This window comes from Hemiscyllium ocellatum, chromosome 48 (genome assembly GCF_020745735.1).
Source record: "Hemiscyllium ocellatum isolate sHemOce1 chromosome 48, sHemOce1.pat.X.cur, whole genome shotgun sequence".
In the NCBI taxonomy this organism is placed as follows: Eukaryota; Metazoa; Chordata; class Chondrichthyes; order Orectolobiformes; family Hemiscylliidae; genus Hemiscyllium; species Hemiscyllium ocellatum.
The window spans coordinates 5,123,236-5,143,548 of NC_083448.1; the positions used below are offsets into that span (position 1 = coordinate 5,123,236).

At 52.3% G+C, this 20,313-nt stretch overlaps 1 protein-coding gene across 1 annotated transcript in view; it reads left to right on the forward strand.

The window, feature by feature from the left end:
• The window catches only part of npc1l1 (NPC1-like 1), a 39,573-nt gene extending 22,538 nt beyond the window's left edge, over positions 1 to 17,035 (forward strand). The window contains exons 10-19 of the mRNA XM_060856464.1: positions 1,982 to 2,071; positions 2,810 to 3,000; positions 5,471 to 5,598; positions 6,451 to 6,580; positions 7,060 to 7,115; positions 8,393 to 8,543; positions 10,489 to 10,720; positions 12,476 to 12,589; positions 14,987 to 15,149; positions 16,770 to 17,035. Of these exons, the coding sequence (XP_060712447.1) occupies positions 1,982 to 2,071; positions 2,810 to 3,000; positions 5,471 to 5,598; positions 6,451 to 6,580; positions 7,060 to 7,115; positions 8,393 to 8,543; positions 10,489 to 10,720; positions 12,476 to 12,589; positions 14,987 to 15,149; positions 16,770 to 17,035 (1,521 nt within the window). The remainder of the gene's footprint in view (positions 1 to 1,981; positions 2,072 to 2,809; positions 3,001 to 5,470; positions 5,599 to 6,450; positions 6,581 to 7,059; positions 7,116 to 8,392; positions 8,544 to 10,488; positions 10,721 to 12,475; positions 12,590 to 14,986; positions 15,150 to 16,769) is intronic.
• Positions 17,036 to 20,313: the final 3,278 nt, after the last annotated feature.

Here is a 20,313-nt window from a genome sequence, read left to right on the forward strand (position 1 = left end):
AATGTCGGGCGTGTCGAGAAGGAATCAAAAAATGGCAGACGGAGTTCAATCCAGATAAATGCCAAGTGTTGCATTTTGGGAAAACAAACTGGGGGGGGGGGTTTAAACAATTTAAAAAGTAAGGAGCAGAGGGAGCTAGGGGGTTTAGGTACATCATTCTCTGCAGTTTGCGTCCCTTGGTGACGGTGGGGGCAGGTTAAGAAAGCATTTGAGCACTTGCCTCTGAGTGCGGGAGTTGGGACGCCATATTGGGGTTGTACAGGACCTTGGTGAGGCCTCGTCTGGTGCACTGTGCCCAGTTCTGGTCGCCCTGTTATAGGAAGGATATTATTAAACTGGAGAGGGTTCAGAAGAGATTTCTCTGGATGTTGCCTGGGAATGGGCGGTTTGAGGAATGAGGAGAGGCCGGGAACTTCTCTCTCAAGTCAGAGGTTGACGGGTAAACCTTACCGAGGTTGGTAAAATCACAAGGGGTATCGATAGGGTTAGTGGAAGATGTCTTTTCCCTCGGAAGGGAGATTTCAAGATGGGGGGGGGCGCATTTTTTAAGGTGAGAGGAGGGAGATTGCAAAAAGACAGAGCGTAGTTCCCGTGTGGAATAAACGTCCTGAGGAACTGGTGGATGTGGGTATGCGTAGATTGGTTAAAAGATATTTGGATCAGTACATGAACAAGGAAAGGTTTGGAGGGATATGGGCCAGGAGCAGGCAGGGGTGGGACTAGTTTAGTTTGGGATTTGTGGACTGGGTGCACCGAAGGTTGTGTTTCCGTACTGTATGACTCTATGCGGTGGTAAAAAAAAAGTTTTGGGCCTCTGTTACACCACGATTGGCCTGATGTGAGACATTCCAGTTGCTTTGTCCTATAATAAGGACTCAGAGGCCCCAGGGGTAGAGGCAAAAGCCAATCCCACAGAGCAGGTCAACGGGAGGCTGAACAGATTGGGGTTTGTTCCTCCAGGAGTGAGGAGCCTCGGCCTACCTCGAGACCAAAATCAAAATGTCCTCATGGTCCGGAATGGTTCCTAGGGGAATCCAAACCTCGCGGGGTCACCACTTTCAGTCAGTCAGCCAACTTGATGGGGTGAATGACCGAATTTCCGTTCCATTACGGTCTCACATCGACCTGAGGCCTAGCGTAGGGAGAGTTTGGTGTGTCAGCACAATCCTGTACAGGTCCGGACTGTGACAGGAAATTGCATTCCCACTCAACCCATGTCCCTCTGCACCTTTCCCTGTCCAAATGCCTTTTAAATGTTGGAGTTGTACCCACATCTATATCTGGCAGCTCATTCCATACACGTACCACCCCCTGCATAAAATAATACCCCCTCAGGTCCCTTTTATATCTTTCCCCTCTCACCCTAAACCTATGCCCCTCTAGTTGTGGACTCCCCTACCCTGGGGAAAAGGACTCAGCTATTCACCACATCCATGCCCCTCATAATTTTATAAATCTTTGTAAGGTTACCCCTTGGCCTCCAGGAAAGAACCGCACCAGCCTCTCCTTTTAATTCCGGTCTCAGTAACACCCTTTTTCTGCACCGTTTCCAACTGCTGTCAAAGAAACGCGTAAAACATGTCGGGGTTGATGTCGATGGTCAGGCAAAGCTGGGCCCACCCCATCCAAGATGGCGCCAACCTGCTCGGAGTGCCCACCGTCCATAGCGAGGGGAGGTGGAGCAGCTGCACAGCAGAGGATGCAACAGAGCCAGGTCTGGCTTCCTGCCCAGGGAATTGTGGGTCAGGAACCGGCCTGCAACTGTCACATGACTGAATACACGTCACCCTCAGACTGATTGAGGCTCACGGTTGAAGTGTTTTAGTCATCTTTTAGTCATTTAGTGGGGAAGTGATCTTTGTTTGACAGATGGAGTGGCGAACGGGTTTGGGAAGATCATTTCACCAATGTCTGATCTTGCTCATCCATTTGAACCCCCAAGGCGTATGCTGACAGCTCGTTTCCTCTCTGTCTCCCCCAGATCATATTGTTTCTCTTCATGTTGTGCGCTGCGATATTCTTAACCCTTCACGTTCGAGTGGGTCTCAATCAGGAACTCTCTCTCCCAAAGGTCAGTCTTTTTATTAAGTTCTTTCACGGGGGGGGAGGTGGTCTATGTTGCCTGTGCCCAGTCGACCCTTGACCTCAAGCGGGGGGGGCCACCTCAGGGGGCGGTTAAGAGTCGACTGCATCGCTGTGGGGGTCTGGAGTCACGTGTCGGCCTGGACTGGGCGAGGATGGCTCCATGGTCACCATGGCGACGGCTGGTCACCTCAGGCCTACCGAGCGGGTTCGAACTACCACAAGTTGCCGTCGAATAACACATCGCAGAGGGGGCAGTTCGGCCTGTCTGGTGCGTCCTGGCCCCGAGGGGGAACCAGTCCTGTCTGTCGCCCCCCCTCCCCCCCCACGCCACCCCATTTGGCTGTGCCTCTGGCACCATTCCCTCCTTTGGGCCGTTATCTCATTCCCTTTCGAAGGCCCACAGCAGAGTCTGGGCCCGCCACTCAAATGGGACGAGGCAGCAGCAGTGGGCCGGGGTGCGGTTCACGGCGAAAACAAAACAAAAAGAAAATTCGCCCCTATTCAGCGACCGTTGGACGGCCCATTGGTGTGTCTGTCCAGGCGAGGCCTACCCTCTCAGGCTCTTTCAGGCATAAGTCCAGGACACCTACGAAGCGGGGCTTTCACCACAGTGGGCCCCTTTGGGAGTTGACCCTTAGACATCCCAACCCTGCCCACCTGCGCGTCCCCTCCCCAGTTGATCAAACGCGATTATAAACACCTCACTTTCCGACCCCCCCCCCAGGGCTCGTACATGTTGGATTATTTTGCGGCCTTGAACAAATACTTTGAAGTGGGCGTGCCTGTGTATTTTGTCACCACCGCCGGCTACAATTTCTCCACCGTCAACGGAATGAACGGGGTCTGCTCCAGTGTGGGATGTTACAACAACTCCATGACCCAGAAGATCCAATATGCCACCAGGTTCCCTCAGGAGTAAGTAGCCATTGGCACTTCGGCCCTCCGGAAACACCCGCGGTTCGAACCACCTCCTCCACGCAACGCTTGCGCATACGCCAGGAACTCAGGAAGGGCAGACTGGTCAGGACTGACCAGTATCCTTTGTCACTGCAGCTGATGTTGCTGAAACTCAGCACTCTTGCATTGTGTCCTGACCAACACGAGACGTCAGCCATGACGGAGTTTTTTTTTAGATTACTTAGATTACTTACAGTGTGGAAACAGGCCCTTCGGCCCAACAAGTCCACACCGACCCGCCGAAGCGCAACCCACCCATACCCCCACATTCACCCCTTACCAAACACTACGGGCAATTTAGCCTGGCCAATTCACCTGACCCGCACATCTTTGTGACTGTGGGAGGAAACCGGAGCACCCGGACGATGCGGTTGCCAGGCGATCGAAAGACGGGGTCTGACTGGGTCGATGAATTCATTGAAAGAACAAATTGACATGGCAGATCGAGAGGAGCTGGTTAAAGAGTGAGGCAGGACGGAAACAGACCCTTCGGCCCAACCCGTCCAGGCCGACCAGATATCCTAACCCAATCTAGTCCCACCTGCCAGCAACCGGCCCATATCCCTCCAAACCCTTCCTATTCATATACCCATCCAGATGCCTCTTAAATGTTGCAATTGTACCAGCCCCCACCACTTCCTCTGGCAGCTCATTCCACACACGTACCACCCTCTGTGTGAAAAAGTTTCCTTTTATACCTTTTCCCTCTCACCCTAAACCCTCTAGTTCTGGACTCCTCGAACCCAGGGAAAAGACCTTGTCTATTTACCCTATCCATGCCCCCTCATGATTTTATAAACCACTATAAGGTCACCCCTCAACCTACAATTCTTTCGGATTAGATTCCCTACAGTGTGGAAACAGGCCCTTCGGCCCAACCAGTCCACACCGACCCTCCGAAGAGTAAACCACCCAGACCCATTTCCCTCTGACTAATGCACCTAGTACTATGGGTGACTTAACACGGCCAATCCACCCTAACCTGCACATCCCTGAGCACTATGGGTAATTTAGCACGGCCAATCCATGCTAACCTGCACATCCCCGAACATTATGGGCAATTTAGCACGGCCAATCCACCCTAACCTGCACATCCCCAAACACTATGGGTAATTTAGCACGGCCAATCCATGCTAACCTGCACATCCCAGAACACTATGGGTAATTTAGCATGGCCAATCCACCCTAACCTGCACATCCCCGAACACTATGGGTAATTTAGCACAGCCAATCCACCCTAACCTGCACATCCCTGAGCACTATGGGTAATTTAGCATGGCCAATCCACCCTAACCTGCACATCCCAGAACACTATGGGTAATTTAGCACAACCAATCCACCCTAACCTGCACATCCCCGAACACTATGGGTAATTTAGCACGGCCAATCCACCCTAACCTGCACATCTTTGGACTGTGGGAGGAAACTGGAGCGCGCAGAGGAAACCCATGCAGACACGGGGAAGAATGTGCAAATTCCATACCGGCACTCACCCGAGGCTGCTAACCACTGAGCCACCGTGCCGTCCCAATGCTCCAGAGAAAATAGTCCCAGCCTCTCCTTATACCTCAACTCCTCCAGTCTCGGTAACTTCTTTGTAAATCTTTTCTGCACCCTTTCTATCCTTCCTGTATCAGGGAGGCTAGAATTGCATGCAATATTCCAACAGTGGCCTAACCAATGTCCTGTCCAGCTGCAACATGGCCTCCCAACTCCTGTACTCAATACTCTGACCAATAAAGGAAAGCATACCAAATGCCTTCTTCACTATCCTATCTACCTGCGACTCCACTTTCAAGGAGCTATGAACCTGCACTCCAAGGTCTCTTTGTTCAGCAACACTCCCTAGGGCCTTACCATTAAGTGTATAAGTCCTACTAAGATTTGCTTTCCCAAAATGCAGCACCTCGCATTTATCTGAATTAAACTCCATCTGCCACTCCTCGGCCCACTGGCCCATCTGGTCAAGATCCTGTTGTAATCTGAGATAACCCTCTTCATTATGCCACCAATTCTGGTGTCATCGGCAAAAATGCCTCCTGAATTCTCTTCCGAATGGTTTCCATAAATGAGGAATGACAGGGGACCCAGCACCGATCCTTGTGGCACACTAAAGGGGTCCGATTTCAGATCAGCGCTGGGTGTGTAGGTGAACACTGAGAGCGGAGACGGTTGCTTGAAAATGGCCGCCATGGGAATATTTTCACCCGTGGAGTTTTCATCCCCTTCTGGATGACGAGACGGGAAGGAGCTGCACTGGGGAAATGAGGAACAATCCCGTGGGGAAAGTCGGATGTGGGTGGCCAGGTTCAGGAAGGAGCGTACTTTCAGAAAGCCTCCACTCGCCCTCGTTCCGGTCGCCATGTTTTCATTTGTTCTCTCTTTCCCGTTGCCCACCCCTCCGCCCACTCCCCTCTTCCCTCTGTAGGTCCTACATGGCCATCCCAGCATCCTCCTGGGTCGACGACTTCCTTGACTGGCTCAATCCGATCTCCCGTTGCTGCCGGCTCTTCGCTTCGGGACCCAACGCCGGCCAGTTCTGCCCGGCAACCAACAGTGAGTCCTCCCCTCCCCCACCCCCACCACCAACCGCCCCTGCACAAGGCCGTGGAGACGGGGGGGGGTGGGGGGATGAGGGGTGGGGAGTTGGCGGGAGCCGGGGTGGCACTGACTCTGCAGTTGGCGCTGTCGGTCACGGAGCGAGTGGTTAATGGCTTGGGGAACGTTAAGGCCGATTCGCCCAATGAGGAGTTGGATCGCCACCTGTTGGCAGGGCAGGGAAGTGTAGCCAATCCAGTGAATGGCCTCCTCCTGTTCCGCAAGGGTAATCCGACGGTTGCCACCGTATTCCATGCAAGCACTGGAGCATTCAGAGGGGGCAATACCCTACAAGATAAACTGCTCCAATGGCTGCCACCCAACCCATCTTCTTGTGCCACCTGAGGCGTTCATTCAGGGAGCAGGTCACAGGACAGTCATCGGGTAAGATGGCAGACTTCCCCCTGAGCCTGTAGGTCTTGAGCCCCCCCACCCTCCCCCAAACAGGCTGGAGGATGTCATCATCACCTGCCCCCACCCCCATTTGCCCCACGCCCGCAGAAACCCAAAGTGAAATGCCCGCTGACAGGTCTCCCCACACAACCTCGTGCCCTTTGCAAAACAACAGGGCATTGTGGGAGCCTGTCTCCACGGCAACACCTCAGCCAATCAGAGCCGCCTTGCCAACCAGGCAGCACATAACCTGCCCCGATTGCTCTGCGCGTTGGCATTCTCCTTGTTTTGTGTTGTTTTTGTCCTGACGGGTGCCAGGGGACGACCTTCGCCAATGAGTCGCCCCTTTCTGCCATCGTTGACAGCGAGGCCCGGGACTGATCGTCACGTTGACGTGTTTCATTCTGCCTCGCCCAGATCAGCTGAACTGCCGGAAGAAGTGCATGAAGTCAAATCAGACTGGCATCATCCGGCCAGACGTCAAGCAGTTCAATCTGTACCTGCCTAGTTTCCTGAACGATACTCCTACTCTGCAGTGCTCCAAGGGGTAAGTTGTTCCATAGCAACGGAGGGGGACGCATTCGGCTCACGCTGAGGTACGTTGGGGGAGGAGGCTAACAAATGGCTTTCGGCGTCTCCCAACTGAAGGTACCAACCCCAACGGACGGCCAATGACTTTGCCTCCTGCACGGCAAAGGCCTAAGGGGTAGGCCTGGCTGAGCCTGCTCTGTCAGGGCTGACCCTTCCCCTCAAAACCGCACGCTATCCTCATGCCCAGAACATCCCATAATGTCCGATTTCTGCCTCAATGGGCCAGCTGGTGACCAATGGGACCAGATTAATGCAGGATACCTGGTCGGCATGGACGAGTCGGACTGACGGGTCTGCTTCCATGCTGTATGAATGTACGTCCAGAAAGAGTAACTCGATTTGGAAATGGTTGGCGAGGCCAGGTTACCATTAATATGTTCGGTGTCCTTCTAACCGACGAGTCATCGCTCTGAGGAGAACGTGTTACTTTTCCAGGGGTCTGGGAGCGTACGGGAATGCGGTGAAAACAGGACCAAACGGCGAGATCTTGGGTGAGTGCACGGGAACGTTTGTAAACCACACACACTTCTTTGCAGACCCAGTGCCCAACGGTACTGTCCCCCCCCCAACGTGGAGACATCTAGAACAGAAAAATAGCTGCAAAATAGGCAGCAGAGATCGAGAAATAGAACACCGATCTGAAATGTTAGGTAATAACCGTCTCCCACAAGAGACAATCTAACAATCATCCCCTTGACGTTCAATGGTGTTACCATCACTGAATCCCTCACTATCAACATCCTGGGGGTTACCATCTCCGACAGGAGAGAATCTGACTATCGCCCCCTTGACGTTCAATGGTGTTACCATCACTGAATTCCACCCCCCCACCCCACTGTCAACATCCTGGGGGTGACCATCTCCAACAAGAGACAATCTAACCATCACCCTCTTGATGTTCAATGGGTGTTACCATCACTGAATCCCTCCCACTATCAACATCCTGGGGGTTACCATTGACCAGAAACTGAACTGGACCAGCCCCATATAAACACAGCAGCTACAAGAGCAGCTCAGAGGCTGGGAATCCTGCAGCGAGTAACTCCCCTCCTGACTCCCCCCAAAGTCTGTCCCCACCATCGACAAGGCCCAAGTCAGGAGGGTGTGTGAGGGAATACTCCCCACTTGCCCTGGATGGGGGGTGGGTGGGGCAGCTCCAACAACACTCGAGAAGCTCGACACCATCCAGGGACAGAGCAGCCCCCCGCTCGATTGTCCCCACACCCACAAACCCCCACTCCCTCCACCTCCCCGATGCTCAGGAGCAGCAGTGGGTACCATCTACAAGACGCACTGCAGCAACTACCCCAGGCTCCTCAGACAGCACCTTCCAAATCCCACGGCCACTTCCACCGGGAAGGACAAGGGGAAAGATATAAAAGAGACCTAAGGGGCAACGTATTCACGCAGAGGGTGGTGCGTGTATGGAACGAGCTGCCAGAGGAAGTGGTGGAGGCTGGTACAATGACAGCATTTAAAAGGCATCTGGATGGGTATATGAATGAGAAGGGTGTAGAGGGATATGGGCAGGTGGGATGAGTTTGGGTTGGGATATCTGGGTCAGCATGGACGGGTTGGACCGAAGGGTCTGTTTCCCTGCTGTACGTCTCTATGACTCTAAGTAGGACTAGATTGGGTTGGGATATCTGGGTCAGCATGGGTGAGGTGGACCGAGGGGTCTGTTTCCGTGCTGTATGACCTTGTGAGTGACGTGCTGAGAATTTCTTGTTAACATCAAGTAGGAAATGTCTATTGTTTTGCTGTCCAGCATCCAGGTTCATGGCTTACCATACACCTCTGAAAGATTCACTGGAGTACACTGCGGCTCTGAGAGTGTCTCGTGAACTCGCGGCCAATATCACAAAGAGCATGAGGGAGATCCCGGGGACCGATCCAAACTTTGAAGTCTTCCCCTACACGTGAGTTTTCAGTCACGGTTAAAGCCTCCTGTTCTGTCACTTCTCCTGGGAGGAGCGAGGTGGGGGTTCTGCGTTCGATGAGGTGACAGACATTCACCGTGTTTGACGTAACTGGACTGAATTCATCGTACCATTCAGAAGAGGGGCTTTGGCCCTATCACCTGGCCAAAACGCCCGACACAGGCCCCACTTCCCCACACTAGGCCCAAAGCCTTGGCTTCGCAAGAGGCTCATCACAGACTTTTTCAAAAGTTGTGCGCATTCCCGTCTCAACGCCCGTTTTCCGGCACTGTTTTCCAGACTCCCACCACCCTCTGGGTGAAAATTCCCACTTCAGCTCCGGCAGTCGTCGAATTTTCTTGACCAGATCGTAGAATCCCGACAGTGTGGAAACAGACCATTTGGTCAAACAAGTCTACACCGACCCTCGGAGCAGCCACCTACCCAGGCCCATTCCTCTGCCTCAACCCGAACTTTACATTTACCCCAGCTAACCCGCATATCCCTGAGCACTATGGGTAATTTAGCATGGCCAATCCACCCTAATCCACATGTCCCTGAGCACTATGGGTAATTTAGCATGGCCAATCCACCCTAACCTGCACATCCGTGAACACTATGGGTAATTTAGCACGGCCAATCCACCCTAACCTGCACATCCCTGAACACTGTGGGTAATTTAGCACGGCCAATCCACCCTAACCTGCACATCCCTGAGCACTATGGGTAATTTAGCACAGCCAATCCACCCTAATCTGCACATCCCTGAGCACTATGGGTAATTTAGCACGGCCAATCCACCCTAATCTGCACATCCCTGAGCACTATGGGTAATTTAGCACGGCCAATCCACCCTAATCTGCACATTCCTGAGCACTATGAGTAATTTAGCACGGCCAAACCACCCTAACCTGCACATCCCTGAACACTGTGGGTAATTTAGCATGGCCAATTCTCCCTAACCTGCACATCCCTGAGCACTATGGGTAATTTAGCATGGCCAATCCACCCTAACCTGCACATCTTTGGACTGTGGGAGGAAACGGGAGCACCCGGAGGAAACCCACATGAGGTTTCTGGAATTTTCCATATATTTATGGGCAAAAGAAGAGGCTTTTACAGGAGATCGACGTTTACTTGATTAGGTGTGGTAATCTCTTCAAGTCCCCTCGAGTCCCTCCTTGTGAAACGATGGCCCCCCCCCCCTCCCCGTGTTCACATCTAAGCTGCTTTCCACCCACCCTCGTCACCCTCCACACCCTCTATCGGATCCCTCCCTTCTGCTCCACTGGATACGACTCGAGGCCTATCCAGCCTCCAACCTGCTCCGTCTCCCTCTGCACCTCCCCTCCAGTCCAACCCCATCCTTCCGACAGTGTGGGGACCAGAACTACACACAGTCCTCCAGCTGGGGCCTGGACAGCTCTGGCGTAACCTCCCTGCTCTTATAACCCACACCCCGACTGATCAAGGCCAGTGTCCTTGTCTAACACACCCCCTACTCACCCTCCTGCTGCCCTCAGGCGTCTGTGGAGGAGCTCCCTCTGATCTTTCTCGTCCCCTTCATCCTTATACAATCACAGAGCCGTACAGCACAGAAACCGACCCTTCGGTCCAACTCATCCATGCTAACCCGATATCCTACATTAATCCAGTCCCATTTGGCCCATACCTTTCTAAACCCTTCCTATCCCAGCTGCCTCCTAAATGTTGCAATTGTACCAGCCTCCTCCACTTCCTCTGGCAGCTCATTCCACACACGTACCACCCTCTGTGTAAGTTCTTCAGTGGTGTTGAGGTAGCATGCAGAATCGACTGCATCCCATCACACTCCCCTGATGGTGGGGACAGGCTTTGGGAGGGAGTTGAGGGGGCAGCGGGGAAAGAGTTACTCGCTGCAGGATTCCCAGTGGATACAGCTACCGTCCCTATCTCTGGATTACAGGATTACCTATGTATATTACGAGCAGTACCTGACTATAGTGATCGAGGGGATCTTCAACATCGGCGTGTGTCTGATCCCAACCTTTGTGGTGTGCTGCGTCTTGCTGGGAATGGACATTCACTCCGGCCTGCTCAACCTGCTCACCATCGTGATGATCATCGTGGACACCGTGGGAGTGATGACGCTCTGGGGTATTGACTTCAACGCCGTCTCCCTCATCAATCTGGTGACAGTAAGGGCACTCACAGTCCACTCTGTGCGGACACGCTCTGCCTCTGCTTCTCGCCGCTCAGACTCTTCTGCCCTCTCCCGTCTCCCCCTTCCACCCTAGAGGTTAACCGTTCCCGCGCTGAATTAGGCAGGGGTCAGGGAAAATAAGATCACTCTTACTTTTTGAAAGGAAGTGTACATTAAACAAACTGTAACAAAACCTCCCGGCACACCGTTCCCAATCCGGTCACCCTCTCCAACGCCTCAGTTGAACCTGCCTCCCCCTCATGTTTCCAGGCAGTGCAGTCCACACCCTAACCCCCCACTGGGAGCGAATGCTCTCTCTCACATCTCAGTTGCTTCAATTGGCACATCCCTTTGAAGTGTCTGCCCGCTCTCGTTCTTGTCCCTTTTACGAACAGGAACAGCTTCTCCCTCTCGACTCTGTCCAGCCTGATTCCGAGAACCTCGATCGGATCTCCCTCTCCTCTCCGAGGAGAACGTTCCCAACTTCTTCCACCTCTCCTCATCCCCGAGGTCTCCCGTCCCCAGAACCCGTTCTTGTAACTCTCTCTCTCTCCAATGTGTTGACGTCTTTTCTATAATATGGTACTCTATCCCTGTAATTCCACATTTTCCATGGTTAACCCACCTGACCTATACAACCCTGAACATGATGGGTAATTTCCCATGGCCAATCCACCCTAACCTGCACATCCCTGTGCACTATGGATAATTTAGCATGGCCAATCCACCCTAACCTGCACATCCCTGAGCACTATGGGTAATTTAGCACAGCCAATCCACCATAACCGGCACATCCCTCAGCACTATGGGTAATTTAGTGGCCAATTCACCCTAACCTGCACATCCCTGAGCACTATGGGTAATTTAGCACAGCCAATCCACCATAACCGGCACATCCCTCAGCACTATGGGTAATTTAGCACGGCCAATCCACCCTAACCTGCACATCCCTGAGCACTATGGATAATTTAGCACAGCCAATCCACCCTAACCTGCACATCCCTGAGCACTATGGGTAATTTAGCACAGCCAATCCACCATAACCGGCACATCCCTCAGCACTATGGGTAATTTAGCACGGCCAATCCACCCTAACCTGCACATCTTTGGACTGCAAGAGGAAACCCACGCAGAGACGGGGAGAAGGTGCAAACTCCACACACACTGTAGCCCGAGGCTGGAATCGAACTCAGTCCCTGGCGCCGTGAGGCAGCTGTTGCCCTTGTACCCTCTAAGCAAGGGCGGCACGGTGGCACAGTGGTTAGTACTGCTGCCTCACAGCGCCAGAGATGCGGGTTCAATTCCCGCCTCAGGCAACTGACTGTGTGGAGTTTGCACATTCTCCCCGTGTCTGTGTGGGTTTCCTCCGGGTGCTCCGGTTTCCTCCCACAATCACAAAGATGTGCAGGTTAGGTGAATTGGCCGTGCTAAATTGCCCATAGTGTTAGGTGTAGGGGAATGGGTCTGGGTGGGTTGCTCTTTGGAGAGTCTGTGTGGACTTGTTGGGCCGAAGGGCCTGTTTCCACACTGTAAGTAATCTAATCTAATCTAAATCTATTTTATATTGTCTCTCAATGTTCAAAGGGCACCCTGACGATGGTGTGGGGTTACCCAGTTTGTCACTCCGTCAGCCCCCTCTCTGTGAGGAAGTACCTGGCACTGCCAGGGCTCCAGACCCCATAAGCCCTTGCACCCTCTCCCCCTCCACCCCCTCCTGTCCAGCTCTCATTCTGGCGTCTGTTCCCTGCAGGCAGTTGGCATCTCCGTGGAGTTTGTCTCTCACCTTACACGCTCCTTCGCCATCAGCACCAAAGGGAGTAAGGTGGAGCGGGCAAAGGAGGCCACTTACACCATGGGCAGTGCGGTAGGTATGAGGGACTGGGGCTGCACACGCCATCGCACCATGTACAGGTAGGGGGGTGTTTTGCGTGGCTTGTGGGGGCCAACAACTGAACCATCAGCTCGCCGGGAATTCTGGGATTGGGGATGACCCGCCAACCGTGAGCTGAACTGTCAGCTTGGCGGGAATTCTGGGATTGAGAATAACCCGCCAACCGTGAGCTGAACTGTCAGCTCGCCGGGAATTCTGGGATTGAGGATAACCCGCCAACCGTGAGCTGAACTGTCAGCTCGCCGGGAATTCTGGGATTGAGGATAACCCGCCAACCGTGAGCTGAACTGTCAGCTCGCCGGGAATTCTGGGATTGAGGATGACCTGCCGGCCGTGAGCTGAACTGTCAGCTCGTCGGGAACTCTGGGATTGAGGATGACCTGCCGGTCGTGAGCTGAACTGTCAACTCGCCGGGAATTCTGGGATTGAGGATGACCTGCCGGCCGTGAGCTGAACCGTCAGCTCGCTGGGAATCCTGGGATTGAGGATGACCCACCGATTGAGAGCTGAACTGTCAGCTCGCCGGGAATTCTGGGAGTGAGGATGACCCACCGATTGAGAGCTGAACCATGATGTGGAGGAGCCGGTGTCGTACACAACACCAGGTTAGAGTCCAACAGGTTTATTTGGAAGCACTAGCTTTCAGAGCGTCGTTCCTTCATCAGGTGGTTGTGGAGTATATGATCATAAGACACGGTTCATTAATATGTAAGTCCTAGAACTGTTTTCAAGTCACATTCTCAAGATAACTTAAAGTTTTATAAGGCGACATCTCAGTTCAGACAATGCATTAAAGGTGTGAGATCAAGAGTCTGTCTGTATCCCAGTCCTGAGTCAGACTGGTTCCACTTCCAAAGTGGAATTTACAAAATATTCCACGGATTGACTGTCTGCAGATTGTGTGCATTTTTTTTGAGCAAAATAAACTGTATCTGCAAATAAATTCTGCAAAGTCAAATTCATCCTATAGACTTGTATGTGTGTGTGTGTGTATGTGCTTGAGAGATAGAGAGAGAGTGTGAGTGTGTGCATGTGAGTGTGCGCGTACGTGAGTGTGAGTGTGTTTGCGTGTGTGAAAGCTTGGTCAAGTGTGTGTGGGTGGAATGTAGCAGAAACCTGTGAGAGGGTGTGTGCATTGGTGAGAGTGTGGGGGGGTGGTGTATGTGTGTGTATATAAGAGAGAGCATGTGTATGAAAGAGAGTCTGCGTGAGTCTGTGTGTATGTTAGATTGTGTGTGTGATAGAGTGTACAGGGGCAATGGGGTCACCTGTAGTGTGACATGACCCCAAGGTCGCGGTTGAGGCCATCCCCATGGTTACCGAACTTGACCATCAGCCTCTGCTCGGCCACTCTACGTTGTTGCCTGTCCCGAAGTCCGCCTTGGAGGGTGGTCACCCAGACATCCGAGGCCGAATGTCCCTGACTGCGGAAGTGTTCCTCACCGTGCCCTTAGAAGGACAGGGTATGACGCTCAACTCATTGATCACCAGCACGAATGGGCCACAGCGAGAAACCGTATTGACCTCCTTAGGAGACAGACACTGGTTGCAACTGGCAGGGTACCCTTTATTCCATGGACTATTTTGTAAATTCCACTTTGGAAGTGGCACCAGTCTGACTCAAGACTGGGATACAGACAGACTCTAACCTCACACCTCTAATGCATTGTCTGAGCTGAGATGGCACCTTTTCTTATAAAACCTGAAGTTATCTTGAGAACGTGACTTAAAAGTAGTTCGGGGATTTACATATTAAAGAACTGAAACCTGCAATCCATTCTAAAAGATGAAAGATTTCACAGCAAGCTAGGTTTGTTCAAAACTTTTGCTCTAAATTCTGTGTCATATGATCCTGCCCCACGAGCTCCCTGATGAAGGAGCGATGCTCCGAAAGCTAGTGCTTCCAAATAAACCTGTTGGACTCTAACCCAGTGTGGTGTGAGAGCTGAACAGACTCAGCTCGCCGGGAATGCTGGGATTGGGGATGACCCGCCGGCCGTGAGCTGAACAGTCAACTCGCTGGGAATTCTGGGATTGGGGATGACCCACTGGCTGTGAGTTGAACAGTCAACTCGCCGGGAATTCTGGGATTGGGGATGACCTGCCGGCCGTGAGCTGTACAGTCAGCTCGCTGGGAATTCTGGGACTGAGGATAACCCTCTGGGATTCGGGATGACCCGCCGGTCGGGAGCTAAACCATCAGCTTGATGGGAAATCTGGGATAGAGGATGACCCGCCGGGGATTCTGGGATAGAGGATGACCCACCAGCCCTCTGCCAGCGGAGACAGCCAGGGGCGGCGCTCCTTTCCCTGACTGAGCTCTCTCTCTGCCCCTCCCCCCTCTAATGGTGTCCATTTACCCCCTGACAGGTCTTTGCTGGCGTGGCGATGACCAACCTTCCCGGAATCATCGTCCTGCACTTCGCTCAGTCCCAGCTCATCCAAGTCTTCTTCTTCCGCCTCAACCTGGTGATCACCTTACTGGGTCTGGTTCACGGCCTGATCTTCCTGCCCGTCCTCCTCTCCTACTTCGGTGAGTCCGCCATCATGGTGAACGGACGGTCAAGGGGGAGGTGGTGTGGGGAGGGGAGCATGGAATCTGTTCACCAACATTATTACGGTGTTGGGGAGTGGCGGGGGGAGGCACTGTCCCTGAGTTAGTTGGATAACCCAATACACAATCCAGAGTCAGACAGCCTGGTGCTGGGTCAACGTCAATGTCACCAGTTTCATTCTCCCTCCCCCCCCCCCCCAAACTTATCCCAGATCTGACCCTCCACTGCCCTCTTGACCTGTCCATCTTCCCTCCCACACTCCTCTCTGACCTATCACCATCGCCGCCCCCCACCTTCATCCACCTATCACATTTCCAGCTACCTTCCCCCAAGCTCCACCCCCAATTCCGTTGACCTCTCAGCCCCCTCGGGGCCTCCCCCATGTTCTTGGTGAAGAGTGTATCTCGAAATGTCAGCCCTCCTGCTTGTCAGATGCTGCCTGACTTGCTGTGCTTTTCCAGCGCCACATATTTTGACCACAATTTAATAACAGCACTGGAACAGGCCCTAGGGCTTCCTGCACTGCTTCCTAATCCTCACTTAGACCCACCACTTACTTCCCATACGCAGTTTCCATCCCACTGTTCACCTCTTGGGTCATGTGTCTGGATGCTCTGTTTATAGGAAAGATATTGTCAAGCTGAAGAGGGTTCAGAAGAGATTTCCCGGGATGTTGCCGGGAATGGAGGGTTTAATCATAAACTGAGGCTGGGTGTTTGTTCACTGGAGGATGGGGGCTGACCCTATGGATGTCATAGAGATGTACAGCACGGAAGCAGGCCCTTCGGTCCAACCCGTCCATGCTGACCCAGATATCCCAACCCAATCTAGTCCCACTTGCCAGCACCCGGCCCATATCCCTCCAAACCCTTCCCATTCATAGAACCATCCAGATGCCTTTTAAATGTTGCAATTGTACCAGCCTCCACCACTTCCTCTGGCAGCTCATTCCATACACGTACCACCCTCTGCGTGAAAAAGTTGCCCCTTAGGTCTCTTTTATATTTTTCCCCTCTCACCCCATGTCCCTCTAATTCTGGACTCCCCCACCCCAGGGAAAAGACCGTGTCTATTTACCCTATCTATTGCCCCTCATAATTTTATAAACCTCTATAAGGTCACCCCTCAGCCTCCGACGCTCCAGGGAAAACAGCCCCAGCCTGTTCAGCCTCTCCCTGTAGCTCAAACCCTCCAACATCCTGGCAACATCCTTGTCAATCTTTACTGAACCCTTTCAAGTTTCACAACATCTTTCCGATAGGAAGGAGACCAGAATTGCACGCAATATTCCAACAGCGGCCTAACCAATGTCCTGTACAGCCGCAACATGACCTCCCAACTCCTGTACTCAATACTCTGACCAATAAAGGAAAGCATACCAAACGCCGCCTTCACTATCCTATCTACCTGCGATCCTGCACTCTGAGGTCTCTTTGTTCAGCAACACTCCCACTGAGCTACTGTTAGGTGTAGAAGTCCTGCCTTGATTTGCCTTTCCACAGTGCAGCACCTCACATTTATCCGAAATTAAACTCATGCAGTTGGGTGGAGACCAAAACATTTCACGCTCCGACAAGAATCTGTCTCTCTGTTTCCAGGACCAGGCATCAAAACTGCCCCATTGCTGCAACAGCAGCCTATTAAGGAGGCCATGCCAGATAAAATGTACCTAAATGGTTGCTTTCATAACTTTGGCTACGAGGGATCTGCTGAAGACAAGAAAGCCAACTCAATGACACAATGTAATGGATCGACTAGGACAGAGGAACCTACAGCACCCGAAGAGACAGAAACCTCATCGGAGAAAGGAGCTGACTCAATAGGAGCTCTAACGGACACTATCTCCACCGTCACTTCCTTTTGATGCCTGTTTCTCTACAAAGACCAAGGCGGGAGCTAGGTGGGGATTTGAACCAGGTTCCCCTAGCTCGAGCTGCTGGCCAGGGGTCCCGAGTGCTCCTCCCCCAATCCAGCTATCAGCCCTCCCTGGCTAAAAAAACTGTCACCGTTTGAAATTGTCACTGAGCCGAATCCCCAGAAATTCCCAGCTCCCGGTCCAGAGACACAACACTGATCTGCCTACAAGATCCCGGGATCCAAGATCAGAGCATGTTCCCCCCCCCACCTCCCCCCCACCTCCACTCCCAGAGCCTTGCACAACACCACTACATGCACAGGCTGTCTGTTGGCATCTTCTCCGCTGGGGTGGCATCACAGCGGGGCACAAAGCAAGCACCTGCTCGCTGCCGAGAACTGCACTCCACCGTCACCTCGAACTGGTCCTTTCCCAAATCCCTGCGAAATGTTCCTCCCCGACTCTGCCGCACTTTCCCAAGTCCCGGGGGAATTGGCCTGTTCCAGATCCCAGCAGCTCACGGTGCCCACCGGCGGATTCCCTCAGCTCAGTGCGATCCACAGTACGGAAACAGACCCTTCGGCCCAACTTCTCCTTCCTGCCCAGTTTTCACAATTAGTCCAGTCCCATTCGCCTGGGTTTGGTCCATATCCCTCTGTAACTATCCTCCATGTTCCTGTCCAAATGTTTCTCTATCTCTGGCAGCCTGTTCCAGACACTCCCCACCCTCTGTGTGAAATAAAATTGCCCCTCTAGCCTCTTTAGTATCTCTCATCCGAAACCTATTCCCCTCTATGCTTTGACTCCCCTACGCTAGGGAAAAGCTGTCAGTGATCTCCCTTCTCTGCGCCTCTCATCATTTTATAGATCCTTCAATTTCCGACGCTCTGGGGAAAATAGTCCCAGCCTTTCCTTATAACTCAAGCCTTCCAGTCGAGGTAGCGTGCAAGTAAATCGTTTCTGCACTCCTTCTCGGTTAATATAATCCTTTCTGGATCAGGGAGACCAGAATTGCACACAGGGCTCCAAAAAATGGCTGAGCCAATGTCCTGAACTGCTGCAGCATGACCTCCCAAATCCCATTGGCAGTGCACTGACCAATAAAGGCCTTCTTCACCACCCTCTCCGTGACACCACTTTCAAGCAACTATCTCCCTGCAGCACGCCTCAATATCCTGATCATTTTGGACATTTGTAATCAAATCACCCCTCGACCTTCTCGTCCTAGTATTCTGACCTTTCTCAGCCCCGGGGCCTTCTGGGATGGTCTTTTCTGTGCCCCCTACCAGTGCCGTCACATCCTTCCTCAGGATTGGTGCCAAAGTTGGATCCAGTGGAGGGAGCATTATTTCACCCAGGTGGCCAAAGTGCACGAGATAAGTAAGTCATCTGCTGTTCTCAAAGTCACTTGATGAAGCATAGAACTGGAACCAATCTTTACACATGTCTACATTGACCTGCACTTTGCACGGTGACTCATTGGTCAGCACTGCTGCCTCATGGCATGGGGACCCAGGTTCGATTCCACCCTTGGGCGACTGTCTGCCTGTGGGGACTTCGCACCTTCTCCCCATGTCTGCGTGGGTTTGATCCAAATACATGCAGGTTTGGGTGGATTGGACATGTTTGATTTCCCCGTGGTGACCAGGGATGTGCAGGTTGGGGTGGATTGGCCATGTTAGATTATCACGTGGTGACCAGGGATGTGCAGCTTAGGGTGGGTTGGCCATGTTAGATTATCGCGTGGTGACCAGGGATGTGCAGCTTAGGGTGGGTTGGCCATGCTAAATTACTCATAGTGTTCAGGGATGTGCAGGTTAGAGTGAATTGGCCATGTTAGATTACCCAGTGGTGCCAAGGGATGTGTAGGTTAGGGTGGATTGGTTATTTAAATTGTCCCATAGTGCCCAGGGATGTGCAGGTTAGGGTGAATTGGCCATGTTAGATTACCCAGTGGTGCCAAGGGATGTGTAGGTTAGGGTGGATTGGCTATTTAAATTGTCCCATAGTGCCCAGGGATGTGCAGGTTAGGGTGAATTGGCCATGTTAGATTATCCAGTGGTGCCAAGGGATGTGTAGGTTAGGGTGGATTGGCTATTTAAATTGTCCCATAGTACCCAGGGATGTGCAGGTTAGGGTGGATTGGCCATGCTAAATTACCCATAGTGCTCAGGGATGTGCAGGTTAGGGTGGATTGGCCATGCTAAATTACCCATAGTGCTCAGGGATGTGCAGGCTAGGGTGGGTTAGCCGTGAGAAATGCAGGCTTACAGGGATTGGTCTGGGTGGGATGATCTTCGAAGGGTTGGTCTGGACTCGATGGGCCGAATGGCTGTTGGGATTCTATTGTACACATCCCAGGCGTACCCTGCCTGGCATCTGGCCCACAGTCTCAGCCTTTATTTTGGGGTGCTCAAATCGGGGTCCAGTTTAATGGGCAACATTTAGTTCACCCATTAACTATCCTGGGCGAGGGCACTGTCTTACACTCGCTCAGGGCAACCCGAGATGGGTAAGAAATGCCAGGCGCGCCAGAATTGTATTGGTACTTCAATAACAGAATTGTCTCAAATTTTCCAGGTAATTTAGTCCCTGTATTTGAAAGCACTCCAAAAGTAATGTGAACATTGTAATAAAACAGCAACATTCATATGTGTATATTTAAAAATAAACTCACAAAATCAGGAGGTTTACTGACTCTTGTAAAGAAATCATTTTCTTCCAAAGCACTATTCTATGAAAATACTGTAAGGGTTTTATCTGCACATAGTATTTGGTATTTGTTGTAACATTTTGTGAACCCTGTCCAGCACACTTTTTCTCGCGGTCACTCCCCGACAAGAGTTACGTTGGCATTTTTCGAGACTGCAACTACATTATGAAGAAACGACACAGCGATGTGCAAGGGTAGAATTTGTGGAAACAATTTCCTGTTAAATCTTACAACGATCGGATGCAGAACCACTCCCGAGAGAGGGTGCGTGCTGCACTGGTGTCGAGAGTGCGCGGTGCTGGAAAAGCACAGCAGGTCAGGCAGCGTCCGAGAAGCAGGAGAGTCGACGTTTCGAGTTCTCGTTCCTGCTGAAGGGCTTGACGCCCGAAACGTCCTGCTTCCTGGGATGCTGCCTGAGCTGTTGTGCTCTTCCAGCGCCCACACTCTGGACTCTGACCTGCAGGTCTCACTTTCCCTGTGCTGTTCATTGGTGGCAACGACATCAGCAACATGTTGGCTTTGTTCTGGGTCAACTTTTGTTCACTTTGGATGTGAATATTTGGATAAATTTGAA